General features: G+C 40.5%; 1 protein-coding gene, 1 long non-coding RNA gene and 1 other non-coding gene across 3 annotated transcripts; all 3 read left to right on the top strand.

The window, feature by feature from the left end:
* The first annotated feature begins 106 nt into the window (after positions 1 to 106).
* RNF149 (ring finger protein 149) lies at positions 107 to 19,069 on the top strand. Its single transcript, XM_064143602.1, has 7 exons — positions 107 to 705; positions 7,827 to 8,077; positions 11,380 to 11,448; positions 14,207 to 14,289; positions 14,756 to 14,852; positions 17,488 to 17,683; positions 18,578 to 19,069. The coding sequence occupies exons 1-7, from the start codon at positions 246 to 248 to the stop codon at positions 18,634 to 18,636; spliced, it is 1,215 nt and encodes a 404-aa protein (XP_063999672.1). The 5' UTR covers positions 107 to 245; the 3' UTR covers positions 18,637 to 19,069.
* A 40-nt stretch (positions 19,070 to 19,109) lies between these two features.
* On the top strand, positions 19,110 to 25,089 carry LOC135175460 (uncharacterized). Its single transcript, XR_010302364.1, has 2 exons — positions 19,110 to 20,664; positions 24,474 to 25,089. It is a non-coding gene; the product is annotated as an uncharacterized LOC135175460 (long non-coding RNA).
* On the top strand, positions 20,947 to 21,062 carry LOC135175740 (small nucleolar RNA SNORD89). The gene has a single exon (XR_010302471.1). It is a non-coding gene; the product is annotated as a small nucleolar RNA SNORD89 (small nucleolar RNA).
* Positions 25,090 to 26,611: the final 1,522 nt, after the last annotated feature.

Genomic DNA, 26,611 nt, shown 5'->3' with positions numbered 1-26,611 from the left:
CCGCTGGGCGGGGTCACGCACGCGCAGCGGGCCGGAGGGGGCGGGGCTGCTCCGCCTCGCCTTGCCATTAGCCGCGGCGGCGAGCGGGCTCCGCCCGGGGCGGGCAGCCGGCGGCCGGGGGTTACCTGCGCGGCGCGGCCGCGGAGCAGAGCAGGGTGGTAGGGGTGCAGCGCCCTGTTTGTCTTCTTTCTGCTTCTGTTCTCTCTGGTCGCCGCGGCCCGCGTGGCGGCGGCGGCGGCTGGGCCATGGTGCGGCGCGCCCGGCTGGCGCTGGTGGCGGCGGCGCTGGTGGCGCTGGGGGCGCCTGTGGGTCAGGGCGCCCGGGCCCTGGAGTGGTACACGGCGTGGGTGAGCACGGCCTACGTGGAGCCGCTCAGCAACCGCACGGTGCGGGGCAACACGGAGAGTGGCCGTTACGGGGACAGCTCGCCCAAGGAGAGCGCTCAGGGCCTAGTGGGCATCCCTCGGGGCGCCTCACCGCGGCACATGGAGGGTTGCGCCACCGACACCGATTATGATGTGCCGCTGCCGCCCGGCGGCCGCGGACCCCCTGAGGGCGATCCCCCGCCCTGGATCGCCCTGGTAGCCCGTGGCGGCTGCACCTTCAAGGACAAGGTCACCAACGCGGCGCGGAAGCGGGCGGCAGCTGTGGTTATCTACAATGAGGCTCGCTTCGGTAACAGCACCGTGTCCATGTCCCATCTAGGTAAGCGGGGAAGAGGATGGGCGCTCCCCCTACTTGCGGAGGAGGCGTCCGTGTGTGTGCTTGGGTGGAATGGGGCGGCTTTGTCTATCGCCGGTCCGCGTCGGTAGCGCGGGTTGCGCGGTGAGGGATGGGTATAGAGAGGAAGCAGCAATCCCCATAAAAATGGTATACAAAGCCCAGCTTTTGTTTCCTTTTCCTTTAAACCGCGCTAAGAAAGCGCCGGCACCTTCTGTCTTTCAAGTTGTAGCCCGGGTGGCGGGGAGAAGGTGCAGCCGTGGAGGGAACAGACTACGGCGGGAGGCATAGGGAGCATGGTTTCGTTTGGAGCGACCTTTTTGCTTTGTACCCTCCGGCAGAATGGCTACCGCGGTGACAGGTAGGCCGCTTTCCGCAGGCTGTGCGGAAATCTGCTAGGCGATGCGTTCTGGTGCCTTTGAAGGCATTAGCCACAGATGTTTAAAGATCGTTTTTGGGTACAGGCTGCATTGTGATAGCTTCAGCATCCTCTCCCGCGCAGGTCTGTGAAGGATGTGAGACTGGTTTAAGCATCGGGTAATTCTTAAACGCCTGTAAAGGTGATAAGAAAACTGACGCCTGGAGAAGGACGTTGCTTTGGCTTGTCTGAACATGCTGGTGGCCTGTAGCTTACAGAAGGGACCAGGGATTTTTGCGGAGATAAGAACCCAAATGTTTTGTTGCTGCAGTCTGTGCTCCCTCAGGCAGTGACAATATTGGTGGATTTTTGAAAGCGTAACAGCATCAAATGCTTAAATCAAAGGGGAAAAAAGCCTCAAAGGTCTGCTGCAAAGTCAATATGGTTTCATAGACTCCTGAGGACCTAGAAGGCTTTCAAAGGAGGAGGATACAAAGGCAAAGTCAGGTAAAGAATCCTGCAAACGTGTGTTTTACATGATCCTGGTAGAATGAATTTGTTAATGCTCAGGCTGCCCTTCCTGGTTGTAAAGCAAAGACTAAGGACATGACTGAAGTAACCCGTAACGCATTTCTGAAAGAAAATCCCACTTATTTTCTTTAATATCGTGAGCTGGAAGTCTCAGAGAGTTGTTGCTTTATATCACGCATGATACAGCAGGCAGAAGAGCAAGCCTCTTGGAATACCAAGTGGTGTGCTAACGGGATTGGAAACATGATTATAATTCCTCTTAACCTGCTGCTTGCTTGAGTAGATCATCCTGGCCCATCCTTTGTGTTCTTAATCGACTGTAAAAATCGAGATGGGATGCTAGGTAGAGGTTGTATTCTTGATTTTTTGATCCCCTGTGGCCATTAAGGTCATTGGGTAATAATTCTTTCCTCTTTACCAGCTGTCAGTTTATTTTTCCTATTGTCACTCTCTACTGGCTGATTAATACATTTTTTTTCCTTCCTGTCGAATTTTCCTCTCTTCCTCTCCATGCCTTAGTGCAGCCTCTCAGAAAATACTATTTGCTTTTTTGTCATCAAACTTTTTCCTTCTTTTCTCGTCCTGCGTGGTGATTAATTTCTTTTTTTGGTTGGTGTTTTTATCTTAGCGGAAATGTTGCTGCTGAAAGCTGTATATATTTAAGGAGCAGGATTTAGGATAGTTTACACAGGAATATTAGTACTTTTTTATACTGACTTTGCAGATACAATTTGGACCTTAGGATGCTTTAAATGGGTCAGGAATATAATATCACAAGACAATCACTGGCTCTTCTAAAGTCACAGATCTTTATTTCATGGTCAAACCTTTCAAACACAAATATGTACATTTTTCAGTGGACGTCAGGAATATAGAGAAGAATTACTGTTGGTGTTTTAAATCCTGTTTTTCATTTAAAGGGGGGAGGGTAATTCTGGAAGACGGCAAGGAAGAATGTGGAAGATAAAGCTGTTTCGTAGGATCTGAGTTTGCCATTCCTGCAAAGGGGTTTGTGAACTGACATGAGGAAACAAACCCTGCTTCTGGGAGAAGCGCTAAGAATAAATACTCTGGGAAATCTGCAGTGCCGTAACTAAGGAGCAGAGTTTTATGCATAAGGAAGATCCACTAATGGATTTGCACTAATGGATGGCACTGAAAATTATGTGAGATGGAACAATGGTTATGGGCGATACCAGCACAGCCTGAGTTATGTGAGGGTAATAAATAGGTAACTTTTCTGATCTCCCAAGTTTCTCTTTCTGAAGAACTTGCCTTGGATTTTTTTGGGGTGTGTGTGTGAGGTGTGTGCTGTTAGTGGTGATGAGTTTTCTGTGTGTATATGGAGGTAATGCCACCTGAGTAAAAAGAGATTCTTGATTAGGCAAAGAAGCAGGTTGCTGTAGGCATTGTTAAAACATTTAATAAAGGACAAATGTTCCAAACGTTCTGTTATTCGGTTACTTTTTATGGGTAGCTTGTGAGCTTTGAGCGAAGTGAGTGGAGATTTTAATTAGAGTTTTGGAACAGGAGAGTTGAGGGTTTCAATATGTAGCTTTGCAGTCCTGTCCCTTCTCCCAAAAGAGAGTTCTTTCAATATTACTACTGATGTCTCACATTTTTAGGCCTTTTCACTCTAAATTATGTTGTTCAAAGTGCTGCATGCCTTCCTCAAGAGAAGTAATACTGAAACAATTTCACATGTGCCTGAAGAGGAGTTTTCCAGTAAAAGATGATCATTTTACTTATGTGACTCAAGAAGTTGCACTTCAATCTGAATAGTATAAGCCTAAACTTCAGTTTTACAGTGATATAGGCTTTGTCAGTCATAATTCTCAGTTCTGTTTGGTTTTGGTAGTGGTGATGAACTTGTTGCACTATAGAGGTTTCAAATTCCTTTCCCGAACTAAGTACTGTGTGTAAATATTAGCTGGGAGTGGAGTCTGGAGAGGTAAGGTGTGGAGTATTGTGGAGAGCAGAACAAGGAGAGTTAGAGGGGGACTGGGTGTAGTAATTTGCAGATAAATTTGGAATAGAACTTTTGTTGCGTGGGTCATGGGTTTAAGGGAAGCTTGGGACTTAGCCTGAGTATATGACTTCAGCTGTGTAAAGAAAATGGTCTTTGATACAACTTTGCCAAAATACACTCAACCAGTCCTTCTTTCTCATCTTTTTTTAATGCAAGCATATTGAACAAAGCAGATGTGAACAACTTTGTACTCAAGATTTTATAAGCTCTTGCCAGCTCCAGAGCAGCAGAGTTAGGGTTATTTTGGCATGTATTTCAATTCTTTGCTGTTTCGCTTTCAGAACTGCTTGGGATTCTCAAGTGGTGCATAGCTTCTGTATTACTGGTGCTGTCTGCCAGGAGCCACCGGTAGCATACTACTGAAAGGACAGAGCTAAAATCAGTGGCTTCCTTAACTCTGATAGTGACTGTGTGATGCTGAGCTGCTATGTTGTCAAGAAACAGAAGTAACTTCAAAATGCACTTGCCTGTTTTATATGTAAGAGTGAATATGTGTTGGAAACCTATGCAGAAAGAGGAATGTGTACCATAGTCGAATGCCTAACTACTTATGCCTTTTGATTGAGGAAGGTGAAAGCATGATGTGCACCCGAGTGAGGTGAGGTTGGGCCAGATGGTTGAGACAAAGCTTATTGTCAGTTTGTGAGTGTACTGTTAGGTGTTAGGTAAAGATCAGTGACATTTGTTTGGACCAGGAGCTAGGGAGAACATTCAGCGTTAATTGTGGCAATATTAGTAGAGCACCTTTGGTAAAGTAGATCTGAGTAGTGACTTCAAACATTTTTATTGAGATGCTCAAGCTCTGAGAGTTTTTTTGATGTTGCTCATGAGGACAAACAATAGAATATGTTTGTGATTGGTTTCCAAATGATAAAAAGTTATCTATGCTAATTGTGGGCATGAATGGGAATAAATGTGATAGTTAGGGATGCCTGGAATAAAGACCTGTATCTCTGCTTTTTCCTTATCAAGAGATTCCTGGTTTCCTTTGCAAGAGAAGACAGTAATACTTTCAGTAAAATTATCTTGGCACACTGGCAGGAAACAGACCTTCATCTTCAGAGTTCCAAATTTACCCTCCTTTCCAGGTATCCTAGGGACCTGCCAGCTCTTACTGCTTTGTTTAGATGATAATGTTGGGGAAGGCGGGGGGAAGGGGAAAGGCACATACTAGACTTCAAATTCAATTCCACTGAAACATCAATCAAACAGAGAAATCAAGTTTATTCTTGCAAAGTAAGATTATGGTTATTTATTACAAGGTTACAGGGTTACAGAAAGGTAAAGCCAACAAAGCATGCTCTCAGTAGATACATGTATGTGACACTTGAAGTTCTTTTATAAATATGATTTGAGGTCTGAGTTGTGTTGCAGTGGAAGAAGCTGATGGAATGACTCAATAGCATTTCAGTCTTTGAATGTGTTTTAGAACAGAAGTCTGAAATCAGTAAGGAGTGAGTTAAAGGCCTTAGTCTTACAGACTGCTCAGGGCAATGGCGTCTATGGGGCTGATCTTGGATCAGTTTTTCTTTTCTTCCCTTTCTTTTGTCTCATGACCTTCAAGGCCCTTGTGTTTAGTTGCATGTATTCCTAATGGCAGGTTTGTTACTAAGTTTTTAGAATTGTTAAAATGTTTTTAATAGCCATTTATTTAAAAATGCCTGGCACGCCTGTGTTGGTTCTGAAACTAGACGGTGTGAAGAGTGTCTAGCCACCATTGCACAGCAGCATCCCAGCTCCCATGTCAAGGAAATAACTGGTGGATAGTTGGACGTGTTAGTGACAGAACAGAGGAAGGCACTGCTGATAGTTGTGTGGGTTTTAAATACTTCTTTGTTAGAAATCTCAGAGAGAACTAGATTAAGCTGACTCAAGATTTCAGGATTAAGGAGGAAACATTTATTGATTGAAAAAACCCAGGCTCTTCCTAATCTTTAAACTTTCTGTTCTTCTCCAAGCCTGAATGAACCCATGTAAACCTTTCCAGCACTCCTGTACCACACGTTAGTCATCCTTAGGCATTCCTCCTGTTATTTGTAACTCCTAGAGTTGGTTGAGGATACAGGACCTAATCTCCTGAAGTAGGCATATGAATAACAATTCTAAGCAATGTGAAATAACTGCCTACCTTAGCACATTCTGCTTAACTTCTTGTGGGGTTGTGCAGGGTCTGAAAAAGAGTTTTTCAGACACTCTTGTCTGAGATTCATGAGTTTCTCTGGTAATGTTTTTTGTGATGGTTCACAGAGGAGAATAATATTTATCAGTTTTAAGTATACTTGGGGTATCGTGTGGATGGGTGCATAGTTGGTGAATAAAACTGATTAGCAGAGCCTGGTTGCTTGTGGATTTGTCATGACATTCTTCAGCTTTGTGTCTCCTATTGTACTTATCAGGCAAGGCAGCACATGCTGGGAGCTGGGTGTGTCGTGCTGGTAGACCAAGTTGAGTGCCTGTTTGGAAAATTTGCTCTTTTGCTGAATCCAGATCTGGCAGATGAGTATAATGATTGTGGCCAGAAGTGGGATGTTTGTGTAAGATGAAGATGAAAAGGGCAATTGGAATTGAGAGATACTCAACTGATAACTGGAAAGTAGTGCTTCATCCACAGCAGACTCTGCACCTCTTGGAGTGAGGAGCTACTATGTACAGAAGTGAAACTCGTGCAGATTAGATGCCTTTTGGCCTGGCAGCAGAGTGGCTGGGTTGAGGTGGTATCACAGCCAGAACTGGCTTAACTAAAAGAGTTGTGTTTGTAATTTTTCAGGCAACTAACTCTGTCATGGTAGGCCGAGGTGGACAAGTCTAGAGTACTGTTTGGAGTTTTGAAAATCTCAATTGCTGTAATATCATAAACGAGGCAACCATTTATTTTGACATAGCTTCTCTGTAGGGAATCTGATGCAGCTGGGAGGGAAAAAGGCTTTAAGTCTTCAATGGGAGGTCTTGTTGCTGGTGGGTGAGCTTGGAAATCTAAAAAGGTACTTGGACATTACAAAGCTTGGCAATCTAAAAAGTTACTTGTGACATTACAGCTTCACCTTTCCGTTTAGGAAATCCCCTTTCTCTTTTCTTTCTCTACTTTGTGTCTCAGTCAGGCGTACTTTCACTTCTTCACAGAGGTCAAGTAGCAAAGTAAGCTATAAAGCTGTGATGTACCAGAGGTGTATAGCAGTGTTGGCACACACAAAGTAAGAACTCTTTGAATGAAAATAGCATAGACTAGTGGAAAGGTGGCATTTTTAACAAGTACATTTGCTTACAATTTATTTTGTAGTACTTAGGTTAGATGTTTCTGAGATAATACTGGAAATGCTTTGTGACAAAACGGAGTAAAATTGTAGTCATGGAGAAACTTTTTTCTGCTAGTTGGTCTTGACAGTGGCTTCTTGGTTTTGGTGGTAGCATGGTGCTTAAAGTGTTTCTTGTTTGGCTTGGGGTGGGGGTTTTTGTGTGTGGCATTGGGATTTTTTATATATTGAGATGCTTTCTCATGTGAATTGAGTGTTTCTGAGTTCTATTAAAGTAGAAAAATCCTTGCATTCCATGCTCCCAAAAGAGTTCCCGAGTTTTTTTTTGACGAGTCCTCATCATGAAATCTCATTACATTTTTAATGTTTAATACTGAAGAATCTTTGTTTAAATGTTTTGTGTAATTTAATAGTAAATAACTGGTTTTTGTTCCTCCTTTTGTTTACATGTCCAATGTAATTGTGTTACAGATTCAGATTCAAACTTGATTATTGGTGTGCCTATTCATGGTATTCACATACTGTCTCCATCTGCAACTAAAATTCCCACACTGAAAAATAAAAGACCAGCTGTTCTAAGTTGCACATTAGAACTTCAGGAACTTCAAGATGTATACAACTTGCCGGTTTGGGGGTTTATTGTTTGGTTTTGTTTGTTTCTTGCATGGCACCCATATCCCACCTCACTGTTGGTTGAGTACAGGGCCTCCAACAGTGAAGATGCATCTGTTTATGCTGTGTTTGAGAATTCTGTAAAGTATATGCAGGACTCTTTACAAGTACATTTTCTAGCTCATCTGCTGTGCATAAAAAAGAAAACCTGAGAGGTTTTGCTGAAACTTTGCTTGCTGAAGAGGCTCAAATTGCTGTCAAGTTAAAATACTGAGTTTTTACTGTGATCACTGACTTTTTCCTTTTTTTTCCTCCCCTCTAACAGGAACAGGAAATACAGTGGTGATAATGGTTGGCTATCCAAAAGGAATAGAGATACTAGAGCCAGTACGAAGAGGGATTCCAGTGAAAATGACCATTATTGTTGGCACACGACATGTGCAGGAATACATTAGTGGCCAGTCAGTTGTGTTTGTAGCCATTGCCTTCATCACTATGATGATTATATCACTTGCTTGGCTCATATTTTACTATATACAGCGTTTCCTCTATACAGGATCACAGTTTGGAAGCCAGGTAATTTAAAATAATGATGCTTTAGAGTATTTACTGTCGTCTTATGTCAAATCAGTTGCTGAGATTTGCTTGTGTGTTGAAGCATTCTTGCTACTTTACTGTCTGAATGCTACTCAGTAACGTCTACAGAAGCTATCTACAGCATGCTAATTGGCATCACAAGTTTGGCTAGTTATAATTATTAGATGCTCTTATGAAATTGTGGGAAATACATTTAGCCACTTGTCAACAACTGAGTAAAGGCAGCTTCTTGTGTGATTTGTCACCTAACTTCCTTCCTTTAGACATTAAAAATTATTTTCATTCTTCAGTAATTCTCATCCTGAAAGTGCTAACTTTTCTAACCAGCATTTTTTTTTTTAATGGAAAGAGACCATGGTATTTTTTTTTCCTTAAGGCCCACTAAATAGTTAGGGATAGAACTTTTTTGTTCTAAAGCCTTACAGAAACTGCTTTTGGTACTTTTATTCCTACCACTCCACTGCAGAGTACTGAATTGCAGCAGTCTAGAAGGACCATGTATGATGAGATTAAGCTCTTAGACTACCTGAATTGCTGAGTGTGGTGGGGAGTACCTGAATGATCAGGGAGGAATACATTTGATCCTTATTTGCCCTTTCAATGTTCCTCCTGTTTTGATAGGTTAAAAAAAGTAATATTTACCTTTTTTCCCCAGGAAGTATTTCATCATAGAAAAATTTAGTTTGGATGCAACCTGGAGGCTGTCTGGTTCAGAACCCTGAGAGATCAATGTACATGGAATTATTGAGGACCTAGTTGAACTGGGTTTTGGAAATACCTTAGGATGGCACTTCCCTGTTCTTTTTAACTCTTGCAGATAGGTTCTTGCCATGGTCATCAGCAACTCTGACATAGTTCTCCACTAACAATGAAAAAGAAAGTTGCACTTGTTTGTGTTAGCAAGCTTTTAAGATAAAACAGTATTTCAAATGCCTGCTTATGACATGGGCAGCTTCTCCTCCTGCTTGAAATGTAGGCTTTGGCTTTGGGGGAGGAGGGAAGGGAGTTTTGTTTGCCTTTAGGAGTCTGAGCTCTGATTAGGACTTGTGGGATTCTTCTAGGAAGATACCTAATTTCTCTTTTCAGTAACTTGAGGGTAGCACATAGGACTTCTGTATTGGATAAATTTGTGGTCTCTTAAGGCTTGTTCTCTAAGGTCTCTTCTTTACCAAAGTCCTATTCTTAACTGTCATTCTGAGAATACTTTTATTAAAAATGTTGTTTTCTTGTTATATATAGAGGGGTGTGGTTTTGTGGTGTTGTAACAGTTGTTTGGTAAAGAAAGTCACTTCTTCCTGTTGTTTTTGGATAGTTCCTGTTAAGGGAAGTTCACATGCTTTATGAATAACTTTACATAAATTTTTAGGGCTCTTGTGATGTTTTCCAGAAATATATAGCATAGACTCTTAAAAATTTTGCCACTGGACTTGCAGTCTCAATGCTTCTTAAGTAAGCTGTCTAGCATTTGAAGGTTATTAGAAGAACTGTTGGAGCGAGTCCAGAGGAGGGCAACAAAGATGATCAAAAGGGCTGGAGCACCTCTCTTGTGAGGATAGGCTATGAGAGTTGGGGCTCTTCAGCCTAGAGGAGAGAAGGCTTCAAGCAGACCTTGTAGCCTTCCAGTATCTGAAGGGGACCAACAGGAGGGCTGGGGAGGGATTATTTACAAGGTCTTGTAATGACAGGACAAGGGGTAATAGATTTAAACTGGAAGAAGGGAGATTTAAACTAGATGTTAGGAAGAAGTTCTTTACAGTGAGGGTGGTGAAACACTGGCACAGGTTGCTCCCTCCCTGGAAATGTTCAGGGCCAGGTTGGTTGAGGCCTTGAGTGACCTGTTCTAGTGGGAGGTGTCCCTGCCTATGGCTGGGGGTTGGAACTACATGATCTTTGAGTCTCTTCCAACCTAAACCATTCTGCCTTTCTAAGTTGTCTATCATTAGAAGGTTATGCTGCTTTCTTAATTCTCCTTATTTCAAAATGGCCATTGAAACCAAAATTTGCAAAAATAGGCACAATTTGAAGTTACAGTAAAGATCATCACTTCTTTGAAAATCTTAGGGTTTTAACATATTTTTTCTGGGAGGAAGTCACATTTCTAACCTAAATCTTACTTTGCTTGGCTTACTGACTCCAATATAATTAAAACTTGTAGTTAAAAGTGTACTGTGCTTTAATCAAGCCACTGTGTAGCTGCTAAGAGAAGGGAAGTGTGGGTATCTTCAGATTTGTTCAAGAATCAGTTTAGTGGTAAACTTTAAGACTGTCTTGCTGCTGAAGAAGAAACAGGACATTTCAGAAAGCTGGGAACTGATATAGAAACTGTAATACAGTGTTGCTGCTGATTGACTCAATTTCTGAGAGGTCTTTCAGACTAATTGTTTTTAACACTGTATGACCAACTTTTCAACACTAAGTTTGTAGTTTTAAATGTCATGCCATAAGAAACCCCAGCCATCACTTTTTTTTTATTCCTTTAATGTATTTTACCAGTGAGGGCTGCTGCTAAACAGAACAAAATCTGTTAACTGGGAGTGTGTGGTGTCTCAGTTTCTAGCAGTAGCTAGCGCTTTGTCTTGGAATACAGTACTGCTTTTATCTTGCTTCCTTTCTAAGCATCATTGGGACTGTTACTGTATAGAAGTCCAATATGGTGTCTCATGTCTGTTTGTCCTTTCTTGTCATCCCCTTTGCATAATGTGTCCTTTCAGTCCAAAGCTTTGTATAATGTGTGAGACAGAGTTTAACTGACAGGAAATATTAATAGCTACAAGCAGCCTTTTGACCTGGTGGCCAGATGTAGGCTACCCTGCAGGATTCCACCTTCTCCCAGTCAGGTGCAGAACGTACTGTGTGCTTGCTCATGGACTTGCCTAGCTTGAAGGTCTGGTTATACAGCTGTTGCTTAAGCTCTTATTCCCTCTAAAGCCTACATTTGTTTCAGTTTTTCTGTGCAGAAAGGCCCTTGCATGCAGGCAGTCACAATGCACTGCTGTGTATGGCAGCTTGGTCTACATAGTTCTGCACTGGCTGAGTTAATTGTGAGAGCAGCATACTTGCAGATAATGTTTGCTGCTGTGCCCCAGGAATGCAAAGCTTGTAGTTCTTCAGCATCTGCTGGCTGCAAGTATTTTCTAAACAAATGAGTTAGGCAATTAAAAAAAATATTTGAAATGCATTCAGAAGACTTAGTAATTCACATGGAAAGTATTTGAAAGCTTTGAAATGCAATGAACTCTTAAAAATAATTTGTGTACTAATATGTAAAATCTTTATTCAAGGGCCATAGGAAAGAGACCAAGAAAGCAATCAGCCAGCTTCAGCTGCATACTGTGAAACGTGGAGAAAAGGTAATTCAGCAGTTCCGGTAATCATAGGATTTTGAAAGTGCTGTAATATCTTTGTAGCATTTAAACAAACTTTGACAGTGCAATTGCAGTGTGAGTTATATTTTGTTTTAGGCTCATTTTATACCTTATACTTAGATGGCAGGATTTAAAATTAGAAGTTAAATTTGAACTACCTGTGGAATGTAAGGCTGTTTTGTTGCAACTAATACCTGCCTATAATGAAAGCTGCAGGAGACTACAGGGCTGATACTATAAAGATGAGGAAACAGTAATATCTTTTCATCACTTGAAAACATCAACAAGTGGATTGTGAAATACTTCCCAGGACTTCTTGATTGCACAGTTCTTGCAGCTGATGTAATGTTTTGTTTTCTTGAAAGAACATCCATCTTTCTATTGATCAGAAGACCACAGGAATCTAAAAAAGCTTTGAGAAATGAAACACTTGTTTCATCTTTGGCATACAATACATTAAGGAGCTGTGTAGACTTACTTGAAGCATGAATTTTTTAGATTTATGTTTCTATGTATTACAATGAAGCCATTCTAAAAATTATGAGCAGCCTTTGAGAAGTTAGCTTTGACAGCCTGTGACCTAAACTCCTAGCACTGTTAGAATAACTGAAGTAGAAAAAAATCAAGATTTTGAAAGAAAATATCTTAGCTGAAGTTTCAGGCAGCTCTGATTCTAGTTGCTAAATTAGCATATAACTAGACTTCTGCTACTACACAGGCATTTTTTCCCCAACCCTTTGATTAGTTTTCATTTAAGGACTGACTTGCTCAGAGATGAAAAACAGATTAGTGTTTTTTTAATCCATGAATAAGATTGAGGTGAGGAAGGACATCTATGTGTAAGAAGTTTAAAAGCTGTGATTGAGCACATGTTACAGAGAACACCCTTCATTTAATAAATGGGTTTTGAAATCATAAAAAACCCAAAACTGTCTTTCAGCTTGCCTTTTTTTGTCTCCTACACATTCATCATGTTGAAGTAGTATTTTTACAAGTATTTGTTACTTTTATATTCTAAGTTCCATCCAAAAGTAATAAATTTCAAGCTGTGAACAGAGACGTTCATACTTGTGTATATATGATGGTGAGGCCAGAGATCAAGAAAGGGAATTAAACCAGAACTTGTGTAAAGTAGTATCAAAGCATAACAGTGTAAGAAGAAATGCATATAAAAGGGCCATGATGAAACCTATGGTGAGAACCACAAGGAAGATGTTAACGATTCACAAATTGATGTGAATTGATGTCAGCAAACCTCTGAAAATTATTTGTATTCTGAAACCTTTGCAGTGTACCAAGTAGTTCTTTTTCATCAATGTACACTTGCCTAAAATAAACCAGGGTAATTGGTTGTCTGGTTGTAACAATGAGTGCTGTGTCAGTTAAGTGAAGTAGGATGAGGTAAGATTAAAATCTCTCCATTAATTTTTTTTCTGCTTGGTAAATTAGGCCTTCTAATTTTGATTTGAATAATCCTAGTATCAGCAAAATTATGTAACTTGCTGATGCAGAGGTACTTTCATGAGCTAATGTAAGTATATCTGGAACTACTGTCCTGTCTACTCTGTAAAAGTACTTTCCCCCCCCCATAAAATGTGGTCTACCAGTAATTTGAAAGAGTATATATATATTTTTTTTTTTTGTGACACAGTACAGCCTTTCATTATCACTTCATGTGGACTTAAGGTATTTAGCTTAAAATAGGTCAATATTTTAAAAGTACATTTGCCATCATGTAGCTATTTCCTGAGAAGCTTATGGGATTATTGTAAAATGGACACTCATTTGAATATCTGCTACATATGGCGTGCTTGGATTTTGCCTCTTGTACAGAACAAAAAGATATTTGTTACAGAGTAAGTATTTGCCATAACTTTTGCTTAGGTAAAACTTTTAATCTATTTTACTTGGGAATTCAAGGCATTAATAAAGTAAATTGAGATCATCCAAAGGAGAGAAACTTACCTTGAACTTGAAAGTTTGCTTGCAGTACTAATTCATTTGGTGCTTGTGGTAATGAAATGGAAGCGTCTTAGCAAGCAGTGGAGGATGAAAGTGAAGAAGTTGTCTTATTCTGTGCTTCTAGTATTTATATTTTATGCAGCCCACTTAACATGGAGTTATTTCTTTTTCATCATAATTGCAGTGTAACTACAAGCATGGCTTCAAGAAGATAGTGAGACCTGTTAGGAAAGGTAGTAAAACCTTTAGAAAAGCAAGTTGAGGTGGGGAAATACTGCATTTTGACTGTCTCTGTGAGCTTGAAGGGAAGTTTCCAAAACAGTCTCAAATTGCATTCCTTGGTTGTTTTCAGGACAGCTGCTAGGATGTGGTTAAAAAAAATGTGGGGAGGAAGAGGTTCCTGCACTTGGAAGTCTTTGGGACCATCAGTTAAAAATTAGATTGTGTGCTTTTGTCTTTGCTGATGTCTTTTGAAGTTTCTTCATCTCGTAGTTATTTGAAAATGAAATTTTACTGTGTTCCCATGAGCAAAGCCAATATTTGAGACTTAAATTACTTAAGGTAATAACTATTCAAATTAGAAAGTCCAGCTTTGGCTTCTGTAAGTATTTGGTATCACTTGATCAAATTGCTCCTTGACGGAGTCCTGAATTAAATGTGGAAGATTTGTATTTGGTAAAGCGTTCTATGCATTTTGCATTCAGTGACTCCAGCTACTGCACAAATCTTGTTCTGTAATGAAATGTGGATACGATGCACTTAAATGTGTTGTCCTATTTAGGGATTAGATGTTGATGTGGAAAACTGTGCTGTGTGCATTGAGAACTATAAACTGAAAGACACTGTCCGAATTCTGCCGTGCAAGTAAGTTGCTGTATGTTACTGTTTCCTCCTTAGATGAGCTTTCTGTGATTTGGTGAGCTTTATGGAAGCTCTTCTGAAGCTCTGGTGGCAAAGATGAAGCTGTGCCACTTGTATAGTCTATTAAATATTATGGGGCATTGGGAGACCACGTAGCACTTCCTATTTATGCAGGAAAAAGGAGCCATTGGGCAGGGTCTAGGAGCTGAAGCAGTGTTTTCTTAAGTTACCACTGTACAATGGTGAATTGGTAACTCTGTGGTGTCTGTGGTTAGTAACATCTCTTATTTCAGAAGGCTTAGTGAATAGATGTTTCCAGAACTGTCTGTCCTGGTACATTAATCAGTACCTAATTGACAGGGCTATAAAGGAATGGGTTTATTTTTTTATACATAGTAACTTGCACATTGTTTGAAGGAATAGAGTATGGCTTTCATCATAAGTTCTAAAGGTATTTCTTTTTCTTTAGGCATATCTTCCACAGAACATGCATTGACCCTTGGCTTTTGGACCACCGAACTTGTCCAATGTGCAAACTAGATGTTATCAAAGCTTTGGGATACTGGGTATGTTGCATGCTTTCTTCAGTCTTCAAGGTAGAAGTACAGTGCAGGAGGCAAGACTTCATGTAACTGTTCAAGATAAGAAGAGTTGTTACTTGACAAGACCAAAGAAGCAGGGCAAAAATGCAAGAATTACTGAGAAGCAGAAAACTAAGGGAATTTTATGGCCAAGAGCTTAAGTAGTGTGTTGAGCAGCTTATCAATGTCTGCTGTACCCTTCTATGATAACCTTTTTTTTTCTGTCTCCAGCTGATGATACTAAGGAAGTTTAAGCAGAGGTGGGGCAGTTTGCCCAAGTTTCAAGAACATAACTTCATTCAATAGACTTAGACCATATATTTGATCTTGTTGAGATCTGTGATTCAAAGGAAGAAGCTTTTCTGTCTTGAGTGTTTGTGTACTTCCCTGTATGTCCCGTGTTTTATCTCTGTTAATGAGCCAGTACTTAAAACCTTCCTGAAGACATTCACCAGAAATCGGTTAAGTAGAGAAAATGATGTGCTCTCATTTCTTTCTGACAGCACCAGAAAAGAGAGATGGAGACACATGCGGTAGGTTACTTGGTCACTGTCGATGAGTAGTGTCAAGTGCCACTAGATCGCTATAGGCATGAATGTGCCTCTTTTCTCTTCCACTGATGTACAGGGATCTTCAGAAAATAGGGGTGCTCCTTGGTTTCAGGGACCTTACTTTCACAGGCTGGGTCTGCATTTTGGCTAGATTTTCTCTTCATTGTAGAGACTTAGTAGATCTGTGGGAGACTTTAACCAGACAGTGGAATTCCTAAAAGGTGGCTCTCTATGTATAATGTATATGCATACCAGATTGTGGCACTTCTGTGTATTACCCAAGAGATTCAGGGGTTTTGCCATGTGAAATAGCTTTTGTTATTTTAATATTATGCTAGCAGCTTGGGTTTGCTCTCTTTCAGTTCTTGGAGCTGATGTGACTTGTGTTATATGCAGGACATAGCATTTCAGTTTTCAGCCTGTATACAAATGGATAAAACCTTAACACCACACTTATTCTCTGAATTCATGCTGTTGCAGAGGATACTGATACCATGCCTAAGCAGCAGTAATACCTCCTCTCCTTGTTAAGCAAAATTAACATTGAAAAGCAGGTTGAATGGAATTACATTAAATATTGAGGCTCAGGAGGTTTGGGTTTGGGTTTTGAACTAGAGGAAATATGTTCTGCTTATGTATCAATCATTCAAGTCCCACTGAAGCTAATAATGTGGAAATTGTTCAGCTTTTTTTTCTGGCTTAGTTTGCAGGTTGCTCAGCCTAGTTTGCAGAGTGATGGTGTGAATTTTTTACTAATGTGAGGAAGAAGTGCAAAGAGCAAAGGCAGCTTCTTTCAGCAGTGTGATCACTGAGTGATGTAATGGCAGACCAGACTGTGCAGCCTTATAGGCATTTACTGAACCTTCTGCAAAGGCTAAAAGCTCTGTTCAGTTTTATTTTTAGGAAGAAAAATACTTCAGGTGCTACAAAAATTTTAAAGGCTTAAAGTAGAACAAAGGCACTAAGTCCTGTTAGGTGTCTTCTGTTTTGTGAAGAGCAGACTTAAGTGGTCTAGTTCTGCATTTCTGCGGAGGGAAAGAACCGCAGTTCAGCATGTCTAATTTAGTAGAGCATTGTTGAATCTTCTAATGTCTGTTCTTTCTTAAATGCCTATGTTTTGGAAGACAAAATCATTAGTACCCCCAGCCACTGCCACACTCAGGTAATTAGTATTACATGTGTCTTAACCTTTCAGTTGTAACAGTCTTACAGCCTTTTCAAGTCCAGTACACTTAAATACCCTGCTTTGGTCCTAAAGGAGGAATTGGCCTAGAATTTTTTATCTTAAGATGGGCCTCTATTGATTATTTGAGGAGTGGAAAAATACTCATGAAGCCCATAGAACAGCTACTTGTACTGCAGTGTATCTGCTTATGAGTTAATAATGTTCATGTATTAATGGTAAGGGCTTAGTGAAGGTAGTCTGTTTAATTTTAGGATCAGAATTGTGAATTTTGAATTAAGTCTGATAGTGGATCAGAAATAGCTCATGCTATACAATAGGCAAAATAAATTCCTTTGTACTACAGATATTTTGTTCTTGCAAAATGACAAGCTAGCATATTTTTATTTTTGAAACAGATTTAGGCTGGAGGTAGAGTAGGAGGGAAGTTTGTTTTGATGTCCAATATTGGCTCACCTTAATTAAAAAAAACATGTCTAAGCTTGCCCATGTTACTGTGATAAATGGAGTCTTCTACAAAATCTAAAAACAGCAGTAGGTTTGCTCAGTGAAGACTTAAGTGTGCTGGGCCTAATCAGGCGACAGCAATACAGTTGCTACAACGTTGATCTGTTTCATGTCAAAGGCTGGCTGGGTTCACTCCTCTTGTGGCTGTTTTTGGCTTTGGGGTGGCTTTGAAAAACTGGCTTTTCTTTTGCTTGGCTTTGCAGTCAGACAGTAACATTGAAAATAGACATTGCTCAAGTGTATTTGTGAGCACATAGACAGTAGGCCGAAAAATGGCCTTTTCTTTTTGATAAGGTGAGGTTACAAAGTGGTAACATGGAGGAACTTTGATGCCTCATGGTAGACTCAAGTGTCAGTTAAATATATTTTCATTTTTAAGGGGGACCCTGAGGATGTGCTTGAAGTTCCAATGCCGGAGTCAATAAGTGGCAGCGTTTCAGTCGGAAGTCTGAGTATTGCTTTACAAGATGATGACAGAAATGAAGTTAGTGAGTTGTCAGCTTCCTCCACTAATGAATCTGTGTTGCAGTGCACCAGTTTGAAAGAGGATGCAGGTGAAACCACAGCGTTGCTTGGTAAGTAATACTCGGTGTGATGGTTTGGGTGTTCCCTGCCCCCCCCCCCCACTTATGAAATTACCCAGACTAGCCTCAGCCAGCTCTGGAAATATGAATGAAGCTATTTATTTACAGCTAGCACAATATACAAGCAGATAGTTACAGTATATACAGTTATAGACAGAAAAATACAAGGTAAAAGGTAATACAGAAACACAACTCCCATCCCAGAAACCTGAGTCCCCAGGAGGGGCTCTCAACCACCCCTTACCTTCCCCCTGCCCCTCTCAACCTTACCCCAGTCCTAAAGAAGAATAGAGGTTCAGCCAAGAGGTTAAGAAGCAAAGGTGAGTGTAGGGTGTGTTAGAGAGCTGCAGCTCAGTCAGCAGCCCAAGCGAGAGTGAGAGAAAATGGCAAGAGTGTTATCTAATGTTTTCATTTCTTGTTCAGCAAGCCTCTGAGGGAAGCAGACATCACCACTGTTTTCCTTTCACAGCCTGTGATCTAGTTCTTCTCACCAAAACATTCTACTCTGCTTCAAACTAGCACACTTGGTTTATTGCTTGACAATCCTTAATGCTGTTTGCTGCATTAGAAGAAGCCATTCTCTAGCTGCTATCAGTAGTGTTAGTCTTGCAGTGTGCACCAGACTGAGTGGTGTTGCTTTGCTACCCATATTGGAAAAAAATACAAGTAGGTAGATTTTGAGTGAACTCTACTGAGCTGGAGAAGACTTGTTTTGAGAGGTGGTGGAGGAAAATGTAAGGAGTGTCTTAGGAGGATTACTGACCTGGAGAATCATGAGAAACTTGGGTACCTATGAATGTGAATTTTTTTGCCAGAGTTAGGATTGGTATAGCAGGTAAAATGGTAAATCAACAAACAGTTTTTCTTCTAATTCCTGACTTCTAGATGTGGATGTCAGTAATAACCGGCATGGAGAACATCTATCTAATGGAAGTTCCCACTGAAATGCTTCATGGAAGATCCCTTGAATAGACTGTTGAAGAACTATTATTTTTTATTTAACTAGTATGGACTTTTGTCTAGTTAATGGAAGAAATAACAATGTAAATTATTTTACCTTTCAAACTTTTCTAGCTGGTGTTCCAAAAGGGCTAATAACTAAGAATTTTGTACACAAGAGGATTTTATAAAATCTCCTCTGCCTGTCTCATCCTAAAAAAAAAAAGAGATGCAATAACCCTTTTTCTGTAAGCATTGTTACAATGTCATTGTGTTCCAGAGGGCTGCAACGAAGATGAAGAGTAGGCAGTGAAAACAACGTAGAATGTCTAACAGATAAATACTTTGGATGCACTATTTACATTCACTATGTACACATGGAGAACACTTACAAGACTACAGCTATTAAAATGTTCTGAAAGTTTTGATCTCTTGGAATTGGAGACAGATGATCTTAGAAAAGATAAAATCTAACCTTGAAAGAGTCAAGTGACTTCATGGATATGTTGCATATACTTTTGTGTGATGGAGGAATTGCTAGTTGCAACTTTCCTTATACATAACAAGTACTAATTTGATCTTGTAATGTGTTCTGCTCGGAGTGGATGCTGAGAGAAAAGGAGACTTTCTCCATCTTGCTAGCTTTTTATACTGAATTTGGCAGTAATAGGTTGTGCTAGGTGGTCTTCACGTGCTGAGCATGTAGACTTACTTAGGTATATGCACACTGGTTACCTCTTTCAATCTTTAACTCAGTAGAACAGAGGTAAAGGGCTAATTATGGCTACAATATATTTATTAGTCTATTTATAAGAATTTACTTAATTCCTTACTGCTATTCCTATCCTGTCCCACTTCATTATATAAAAAAAACTCTTTAGAGTTTGGTTTTGGTTTGGGGTTTATTTTATTTTTCTTTTCCTCTGCACAGAGATGCTGGAATTCTTCTCTTGGCTGTTCCACATTAGGAGTTTTGGCTGAGTTTCCCATTAGCTTTTATTACTTTCTTTTAGATTAGCAGTACTGTGCCTTATAGTAAAACACTTAAGACATGTGAAGCGTCTGAGAGTGAATATAAAGCCTGGCATCTCCCATTATGACTTCTTGTTCAAACATTTATATACTGTACATGGTACAAGGAATTGCTAAACTGTTTTGTAAAGAAATATGTATATTTAAAACACTACTTAACAGTGTTAAGTGACTTGTTTAGGATTTTAGCATTGTGATGTTACAAATACTATGCTACATTCCTCAGTTTCCTTTTGTAAAGCCGTTACTACCAGGTTGCTTAAAACAGTGTCTTTTACTAGACATTGGTTTGAGAGTGTGTTTTGGTTTTAAAATGTATATTTGGAATGTTTTTAAGAAAATATGCAATTCTTTCTAACTTATTTGAACTTCAATAGAAGCAGTAACTTTTTTTTTTTAATTTTAGAATGAATGTTCTAGAAATGACAGACGTTTCAGCTGGGAAATGTGTAATCCCAACTTCTACATTGCAGAGCAGATCTTTCACCCTAAATTTCCTTCCTAAAAATTCCTATTAATGCCTACTTTAAAAAAAAGGTTAATCTGCCTCTTCCCTGTAGGAGTGTTAACTTTTATAGTTATGTTTACTGGAAGATTGTGAAGTGGTAGTTCTGATGTCACCAGCAGGTGCAAGTTTTTTGCCTTTATCATACAAGAAGCACACGAGGATGGAATGTGACTGACCAGCCATCTCCAAAACGGAACAGATGAGAAAACCCAACCTGCAACTACGCCAATCAATGTATAGGGACGTTTCTGTCTCCAGCAGAAGCTTATCAGCATTTACAGAACTGCCTTTTAACTATCTCTTCAATATTAAAAACTAAGTCTTCTCCCTCTTCCTTAACACAAAACTGAACACGATGTAGTGAACGCTGAGAGGGTTTTAAACTGTAGCTCAAGAAGGAACCAAAAGGCATTATCAAGAGAAGTCTTGTCGGTCTGTGGATTGTCTTGCTAATACCTGCAGCGCAATATTCTTGCGAGAGAGGAGAAACGTGGTAAGTACTTCAGCTTTTATGTCATACCTCTGAAACAAAGTCCTTCTTAGGAATCCAAGCTGAGATCTGGCAGAAAGCTGTAAGAAAAGCTAAAGGACCTGTGAACTGAAAAGCATGCCTATAAAATCTGAAGAGTACTGACTTAAAAATGTGCTTTTTTGTGTTTTCTTTAATGCTGGCCCTATACATGTTTGATTTCTGGCTTTCATAAGGGTAGTAATGGTTCTTTTAGTGGAATTGTTCATTTCTGATGCAGTTATGTCTTGGAAGGCCAGCTGTGTTGCTGAGGAATGATGACAATAAAAGGCCGAATTGCAGTGCCTCCAGCAAGCAGTTTGGTCTCCTGGGAGGCACAATGACAAAGATTGTCTGAAGCGAATCATTACTCTGACCTCAGTCAACAAGCTGAAACCTATTAGTAGAAAGAGTGCAAGTACAGGAAAGAGGCAATCTAGACAGCTTAAAACAGCAGCAAGAGATGATTAGAAACATAGAAGCATATGTACTACTCTTGCACCTCATACAACGCTTAACCTTTAGAGGAAAGGCAGGTTTAAGTAAATACAGGTTGCTAGCCATTCCTGATCTGGACCTATTGTGTTAGATCAAACTGGTATTTCTGCTTTATAGTGCTTAACTTCCCAAAAGCCTGTATGAAGGTCAGAACTACTGAGTGTGTTTTACTTCCTATGTATGGTTTTGCATGCTAGGTTCTGTGTGACTCCCTTCCTTTTTGAAGAATGGTCAGTGTGCCTTTTCTGATCAGGCTACGTCCTTTCCAATGCGAGAGACAATGATATATGTCTTTGGGTTCTTTATGCCTCCACCCTGATCTCTCTTCCTAGCTTCACATTTTTCATTAAGACGTGTTTGTCTTGTGGAGACCTGTCCCTTTGTATTTTTGCAGTAATGAGGTTTTTTAAGAGGCATTCACTTGTTGTGATAATACAGAGGTAAAGCACAGTGCCCACATGAAGTCGACAGCTCCCCAGTGGTGATGTACAAATAGGAATATTCCTGGCAGAACTGGGGGATGTTACTGTTGTAGAATTAAGTTTTGTTAGTATTGTGTTCAGCTGTAGGGTTAAAGGAAAAATTGTGACGTTCAAGTGACTTTTTAAAAGGAGCTGTAACATGTCAGAATGGGTTGATATTTCAAGAGACTTGTCAGTTAAGAAATTTGTTTATTAATAATTTTAAAACACTAATATTGTTATCAATGTCAAATTACAAATGTCAAATTGTTTAAATTAGCCTCAGCTTTCAGATTGGATAGCAAGCGAAAATGAACCGTAGACCCCAGGCGGTGCTAGAGGCTGGGGATAGAGTGGCTGGAGAGCAGCCAGGAAGAAAGGGACCTGGAGGTACTGATAGATAGTTGGCTGAAGATGAGCCAGCAGTGTGCCCAGGTGGCCAAGAGAGCCAATGACATCCTGGCCTGCATCAGGAACAGTGTGGCCAGTAGGACAAAGGAAGTTATTCTTCCCCTGTACTCAGCACTGGTCAGGCCACACCTTGAGTACGGTGTCCAGTTCTGGGCCCCTCAATTCAAGAGAGATGTTGAGGTGCTGGAACGTGTCCAGGGAAGGGCGACAAAGCTGGTGAGGGGCCTGGGACACAAACCCTATGAGGAGAGGCTGAGGGAGCTGGGGTTGTTTAGCTGGAGAAGAGGAGGCTCAGGGGGGACCTCATTGCTATCTACAACTACCTGAAGGGGCATTGTAGCCAGGTGGGGGGTGGCCTCTTCTCCCAGGCAACCAGCAATAGAACGAGGGGACACAGTCTCAAGTTGTGCCAGGGTAGGTATAGGCTGGATGTTAGGGGGAAGTTCTTCCCAGAGAGAGTGATTGGCATTGGAATGGGCTGCCCAGGGAGGTGCTGGAGGCACCATCCCTTGAGGTCTTCAAGAAAAGCCTGGCTGAGGCACTTAGTGCCATGGTCTAGTTAACTGAATAGGGCTGGGTGCTAGGTTGGACTGGATGATCTTGGAGGTCTCTTCCAACTTGCTTGATTCTATGATTTCAGTTCCAAGTGCATGTTAATAGCTTAACTACCTGCAGTACCAATTTAACTGGAAAAACTCAGGTTTTCTGTACTAATCACCTGTAGACTGGATTCCTCTTTGGCTTTAAGCAGTGCTTGGAGGAAACCCTTTGCCTTCTAGTGGACAGGTGTGGTGAGACAGCAGTATCTCCTTCATTCTGTCCCTCACACCCTCACTGCCCCCCAGGTATATATGAATGTAGTCCGGTAACCTGTTGCCAGTAATTAGTGCTAGACCTGGAGGTGTTCCAGATGAGTTGTGTGATGATCTGACTACAGTAAGAATACATTTGATCCATGCTGACTCAACTTGGCAATGGTATATTCCTGATGAAGCTGGGTTGTTACACTTTGGGAATTCTGGCCCTGTTTCAGTCTGTAACTGGCATGGACAAACAGCAGTGCAGTAACTTTTTCACTGAAAATGTGCAAAGATTATTATTCATTACATCTTGATTCAGGTTTTGTCCAGGTTTTCTGCTTGTCCTGCAGAGAGAGGAGCCCACCAAGTGTGTAGTGATGGTTAACCTGCATCCTATGCCTTGTGGCTCACAGCATGGCAGAGGCAGTATCTACACACATGCAGCTTTTTGATGGGTTCATTGAGAAGTCAAAGAGGTTGGTTTTACATTATGATGGCAAGAGGTAGAACACAATGGATGGGTCTGATTATTTAGCTACCTTGCAAAAGTAGATTTCTCCTATCTAAACATGCAGCAAATGTACTTTCAAATATACACCACAGGTTAAAAATGGAACTCTGAATTTGTCTAAGATTTTTTCAGTTATTGCCACTGTGCATGATAAAATATGGACTTGTACACAATAACAACCCAAATGTTGGTGAAACTGGGAACTCTTGCTAGACAAAGCCTTTTAGCACCCTGAGTCAAGCCAGTAGAGATATTGTGATGATTAGGTGGGTGTTTGCAGACTTGCTTGCTCCTTTCTTTGTGGTGGTGTTTTGAGGGTTGGTGTCTAGTAGGGTTTTTTGTTTTGTTGTTTGTTATTAGTGAGGGGGTGGTTTGGTTTGTTTGGAGTGTAGAGGTTGCAATACATAGTTTGTTTGATTTTCAGCACTTGGCATTGACTATATTGCTTCTGTGCTACAATCAGAAGCTATCTCAGAAACTGAGATCAGTAAGAATGTATTGTCTCTGCAGCTCTACATAGAGGTGGAACTGAATTCTAGTAGAGAGATCATCTGGCACTATCTCCTCAGGTTAACCTGGAGGGAATGGAGTTTTTGGTCTTGGCTGCTGGGTAAACCAGATTTTGTTGTCAGTTTAAGAGACTTTTCTCATCTGTGTTGTCTAACTTCAGCCACCAGGCTGGATGAGACCTCACACAGTGGTCTGGACCAATGTCATAGCTTGCTGCTGCTGCAAGAGTCTGTTCTGGCTTTCCTTTTCTGCACTACTTAGTTCTCACTGTCAGATTGAGTATGTGAGCTAAGCCATCTGAAGTGGAAGAAAATGAAATCTCTCAAAGCTGTATTTGGATAAGCTAGGAAAAGTACTATCCTTACTGTGCAACCAACAGTTTTATAGCTAGGCTAAGGTGTGAGGAGTTTGAGTGGAGGAGGGCGAAAAGGGTCAGTTGAAGAGAGGCAGTTTTATAATAGGGCCATGGTCAACTTAGTTTGTGAAATGGAAGATGGCAGCAGTGTTTTATTTGGGATTTTTTTTAACTCACAATGACTTCTACAACTACTATCTTCTGTCCTTGACACTGATCTTTATGAGTTGTGTTCTTTTCTCTCATAGGTGATGTGAAGATTTGGGAATTGGAATTGTAGATTAAACATGCACAAATCAAGCCAAAGGCTTTTATTTCTGTTCAGTTTGGGTCCTGATTTCTCTCCTCAGCTATCCTGTTGTATTGCAAAACTTGGTTTCAGAAAGTTTAAAAAAGTAGATGATTTCTATAACTGCATGTGTTTGTGTGAAGAATGCACTGCCTGGAAACTGTCCATTATACTTCCATGGGACCTGAAGCTACTTTGCACCATCTGAAACATGGTATTGATACTGCATTTTTCAATGAGCAGATCCTTAATTCAGAAGAGCAAAATAATTTGAGTTTCCATCATTTCATTAGTCTGAAGCTTAAGTCCAAAACCTTGAAGCCAGTTACTTTTCCTGTAAACATAACTGCAGAGAACCATTTGAACTTGCTAGTTTGTCAACAGCTATTCACAACTGACTGTCTTTTATGATAACTGTGTACTGACTTGGTTGCATTGTTTGGATTAAGCACTGGACTATGTCTTTTCCATTGTATATGTACAACTGCAAGAATGTTGAGTTATGCATTGTTGTACCTTAATGGCTATAAAAGCTCAAATTCCATAATAAATTATACAGACCTTTTAAAAAGCAATGTCTAAAGCTTGAGGATTTTTTTTCTTTGCTACACTTAAATGTGTCTGAGATTGAGCACTAGCACAGTACGAAACAAGCTTAACTTCCTGCTGTGTGGAAAAGGGAGGCTCCTTTCAGCATGTTGTGTTTTCCCCATGTACCTGGGGGACAGTGGGTTTACCTTGGCTGGTTGCTAGATGCCCATCAGCTGCTCTCCTTTTCCTACTCCTCAACAGACATGGGGAAAGGTAAGATGGAAAAACTCAGGGATCAAGATAAGCAAACCAGAATTAAGTAAAACTGATTTATTGCTGAGAGGGTTATCAAAGAGGTACCACGAGCCGGGCTGTGGGGATCACCTGTGCCAGCTTGTACAGGAAATCTTAGATCTTGTAAAGTTATTCTGTAACTTAAAAGGTAGATTGCAGTGCCTTAAAGCATAATCTGTTTTCTGACGGAACCTATTATATTGTCACAAATTGTAGAGTACTATAAATGAAAGCCTAAGACCTGTATAAAAGGTTTTGGGGGTGTTTTGCCATGTTTTTGAAGAAAAACTTGAGCTAATCAAACTGTTCAACTTTAGCAGATGTAAAGCATTAAGGTACAATTGTAGAGCACAAGCTAGATTTTAACTGTTGCTGCTAGCAATGACTTACAGCAACTGTCTTGGGTTTTAGAAGGAATATCTAGACTTAGAGCAGACCTTAAATAAGATGTATTAAGCCAGAGGAAGTAGCATTTAACTCTGGGAAGCTGTACAAGCCTGGAGAACACAAAGGATTATGTATGAGGCAGGAGACTGATGGGATTGTCAATCCAAGCCATTAACAACTTCTATTTCTTGGAAAGAGAAAACCAAAAGACAGAGTTTTGACTTTGCATTGATCTTGTACTTCACAAAAAGTTGAGAAGCAGATGCAAATTTAAAACAGCTTTCACCTGTTTCCAGCATTAAATCAGAACTTAGCTTCTCAAGTCAGTCTTTTTTCAGTCCTAGGGATTAAATAATGGCAATCCCTCTCTTATCAGTTTAAAATAACAAGTAGCAGACCCCTCCCCCATTGTATCCAGCACTGAGCATCTAACAGCTGAATGGTATCCTGATTTATGTGCTTTGGAAGGAAGAGGCTATTTTAATTTTCATAGCCACAGCACAAACTGCCTCTGCAAGTTGTGAAGTGAGAAAAAGGCTCATGACTTGGATTTTTATGCAGGATTTTCCTCGGAGAAGCATCCTTACAAAGCATGAAATAGGTGTGATACTTCAACTACTGCTGGCATGAGACAAAGAAGCATTCTGGAAACATTACTGATCTTGAAAATAAGAGAATACTGCTCTGTTCCTGCAGCACCCAACAATTTCTGCCGTGCAAAGATAAAACTTTAGTTTCTAGATATCAAGACAGACTTTTCCTTACCTTTTAGGAGGTTTTGCACAATAAAGACAAGACAAACTGAAGTTACTCACCTTGATTGAAGTTGACTTCAGTCAGTTTTGGACACAAAGACCCTGAGTGCCAGATTCAATGTGCTGTGAA

The sequence above is a fragment of the Pogoniulus pusillus genome, chromosome 5 (genome assembly GCF_015220805.1).
Source record: "Pogoniulus pusillus isolate bPogPus1 chromosome 5, bPogPus1.pri, whole genome shotgun sequence".
Lineage (NCBI taxonomy): Eukaryota > Metazoa > Chordata > Aves > Piciformes > Lybiidae > Pogoniulus > Pogoniulus pusillus.
This window is presented reverse-complemented; position numbering and strand designations above follow the sequence as displayed.

Bases quoted from the DNA above. Each gene is read 5' to 3' on its own strand.
- RNF149 (XM_064143602.1), top strand. From the start codon at position 246: ATGGTGCGGCGCGCCCGGCTGGCGCTGGTGGCGGCGGCGCTGGTGGCG. The intron at 8,078-11,379 runs GTAATTTAAAAT...TCTTTATTCAAG, and splicing joins GATCACAGTTTGGAAGCCAG to GGCCATAGGAAAGAGACCAA. The intron at 17,684-18,577 runs GTAAGTAATACT...CCTGACTTCTAG, and splicing joins TGAAACCACAGCGTTGCTTG to ATGTGGATGTCAGTAATAAC.